This window comes from Nicotiana tomentosiformis, chromosome 6, assembly GCF_000390325.3.
Source record: "Nicotiana tomentosiformis chromosome 6, ASM39032v3, whole genome shotgun sequence".
Lineage (NCBI taxonomy): Eukaryota > Viridiplantae > Streptophyta > Magnoliopsida > Solanales > Solanaceae > Nicotiana > Nicotiana tomentosiformis.
Genome location: NC_090817.1, coordinates 9,247,083 through 9,249,936, shown reverse-complemented (window position 1 = coordinate 9,249,936; position 2,854 = coordinate 9,247,083). Strand labels below are relative to the sequence as shown.

The following is a 2,854-nucleotide window of genomic DNA, read 5'->3' as shown; positions in this document are numbered from 1 at the left end:
GCTATTGAAATTATCAGAATTCAAATCCGAGGTCGTTTACTCATAAGTCCACATTCGGTCAACTTTTCTAACTTAAATTTTTAATTATGAGACTAAGTGTCTCATTTCACTCCGAATTCTTTCTGGACCCGAACCAACTAACCCGGTAAGTCATAAACACAATTGTAAAGTATAAATTGAGTAGTAAATGGGGGAACAAAGTTATAATACTCAAATCGACCGATCGGATAGTTACAATATTAAATCATATTGAAAACCTTACCTCCACACCACACTTCTATCCCATATCCCACGCCATAAATAATAGTATTTCTTGAGATTGAGACATACAAGAAGAACAACCTATAAAAGATGCCAAGAAACAGACAAACAAGAAGAATACTCTTTGAGAGGACCCCATACAAAAAAATACCAAACAAACTTTATGTCATACTACCCTCCATAACTTTAATGCCTTATACACACAAAATAAAAGGGCCATTTTCTTGAACCATGTCCTTTAGATAAGTCTTGAATTCTTGTTAATTTTCCAACTTTACACTCTTTTCATGTATCATTCAACTATGCTCGTTCTAGCAATCCTTCAATTCCTATTCTTAAACATTATTAATAAAGCCAATGGCTATACATTTCAAGAAATGCCATCTTCACAAAATGCAGCAGCTAACAATTTCCAGCCAAGTATTGCTGTTGTTATTGGTGTCCTCTCCCTTATGTTTTGCTTAACATTTCTCCTCCTCCTCTACGCCAAATTCTGTCGTAGATCGCCTCCTCCTGTCCACACTACGCAGATTCAAGATGGACTAATTCTACCAGTAACAAGAAGTTCCTCAGGTATAGATAAAACTATAATCGAATCACTTCCTTTCTTTAGATTCTCATTGCTCAAAGGTTCAAAAGATGGTCTTGAATGTGCTGTTTGTTTATCAAGATTCGAAGATGTAGAAATTCTTCGATTGTTACCAAAATGTAAACATGCTTTTCACATTAACTGTATTGATCAATGGCTTGAAAAACATTCAAGTTGTCCTCTTTGTAGACATAAAGTAAGTGCTGAAGATCATTCATTGTTAACATATTCAAATAGTTTTAGATTTTTAAGGAATCAATCTGAGCTGAGAGAAGATTCCAACTTGGAACTTTATGTACAAAGAGAGGAAAATGGTATGAATAGATCATCAAGATTCAGTATTGGGAGTATCAGTTTCAAGAAATCCGAAAAGGGTGTCAAAGAAGAAGAATTGCCAATTCAAGAAAATAATATTTTTGATCAAACAGAAGAACAAGACAGAGTATTACTACATAAGTTCAATCATAGGATTGTTGTTTCTGATGTTGTCTTAAAACATCGATGGAGCAACGTTAGTTCTTCGGATTTGATGTTTTTGAATACTGAAATGATAAATGATATGACAAGCAACAGATTTTCATCTTCAGAATCAAGAACCAATTTAGAAAGTACATCAAAAGTGTTAAGGCAAAATGAGAAAAGAGCGATGTCAGAAATTTTAGTTTGTCCAAGATTTGAAAATCAATTCAATACTAGGAATTGTAATAGAGAGAATTGTGGTAGATCAAATAATGTGAAGGAAGAAAGGAGGAAAAAGATTTGGCTTCCAATTGCAAGAAGAACAGTTCAATGGTTTGCTAATAGGGAAAGAATAAGGTATGTAGCTTGGGGATCAGATGCGGCGAAATTCCCACCAATGGCTGAGATGTTCAGTCGATTCCCTTCCCCTTTGTGGGGTCCCGACCCCTACGAGTGAGCAGAAAAGGAAGAAGGTAAGAGGCACTGGTAAACGTCATAATTAGTGAACAAGTATAAGTTTTACTGCTCGACAGTATAAAATACTGACCACAACGAGGGCTAGGCCCTGAAGCGAAGGACGAGAATGAGCGGAATCAATGTGTTCTGATTTCTAACCTTGCACCGACTATGAAAACACACTACAATCCTTCGATATATAGTTTTTTTCAGTGATATTTTCTTAATTGATTAAGATTTTACTTTCAATGGTTAAATTGAAAATTCGAGTTAAATTTAGATAAGTGAGAATACAATTGATCCTCTCGGGTTGGATAAGTTAAAACATTCCTTCATATGTATGATAATTTGAGTAAAAAAGAAGTAAACACTGAGAACTTTTTTCTTGTACCTCTTTTTTTCATTTTCTGTGACATTTGCTTTATAGGGTTATTTCTAAGTTAGATTTCTTTGTATAACCAATATAATCAAGTTTATTAGGATCTCTTAAATTCGATCAAACTCCACTACTAGAAATTCGGCAAAATCCGATCAAGGTCGACCGATCAACTTTGGTCGGTCAAAAAACCGACTAAAGTTGGTCGGTTTTTCAAAAAATATTATTTTTTAATTTTATTTTACGAAACCGACCAACTTTGGTCGGTTTTCTTTGGCGCAAAAATACGGAAAACTATTTTTGTGTCCCGCAAAATTTATTTTTCAAGAAATCGACCAACTTTGGTCGGTTTTTCAATTAAAATAAATAAAAATTAATATTAAAAAAATCGACCAAAATTGGTCGGTTAATTCAGCCGGTCATTTAAAAAAACCGACCAATTTTTGTCGTTAATTTTACTTTTTAATAAAACCAACCAACTCTGGTCGGTTATTTTCATACGAAAATACAATTAAAGAGTATAAATCAAATAAAAGACAGTCTTAAAACAAAATGCGTTAATGGTCTAGTGGTAGAATAGTATCCTGCCACAGTACAGACCCCTGTTCGATTTTCAGATGGTGAATCTTTTGATTACATTATTAAAAAACTGACCAACTTTGGTCGGTTTTTTTTGCAATATTTTTTTTTGAATTTAATTGACCGACTAAAGT

The 2,854-nt window shown here is 33.7% G+C and overlaps 1 protein-coding gene across 1 annotated transcript; it reads left to right on the top strand.

The window, feature by feature from the left end:
* Nucleotides 1-407: 407 nt before the first annotated feature.
* LOC104105724 (E3 ubiquitin-protein ligase ATL42-like) lies at nucleotides 408-2,155 on the top strand. Its single transcript, XM_009614109.4, has one exon. The coding sequence runs from the start codon at nucleotides 549-551 to the stop codon at nucleotides 1,764-1,766; it is 1,218 nt and encodes a 405-aa protein (XP_009612404.1). The 5' UTR covers nucleotides 408-548; the 3' UTR covers nucleotides 1,767-2,155.
* The last annotated feature ends 699 nt before the right edge of the window (nucleotides 2,156-2,854 follow it).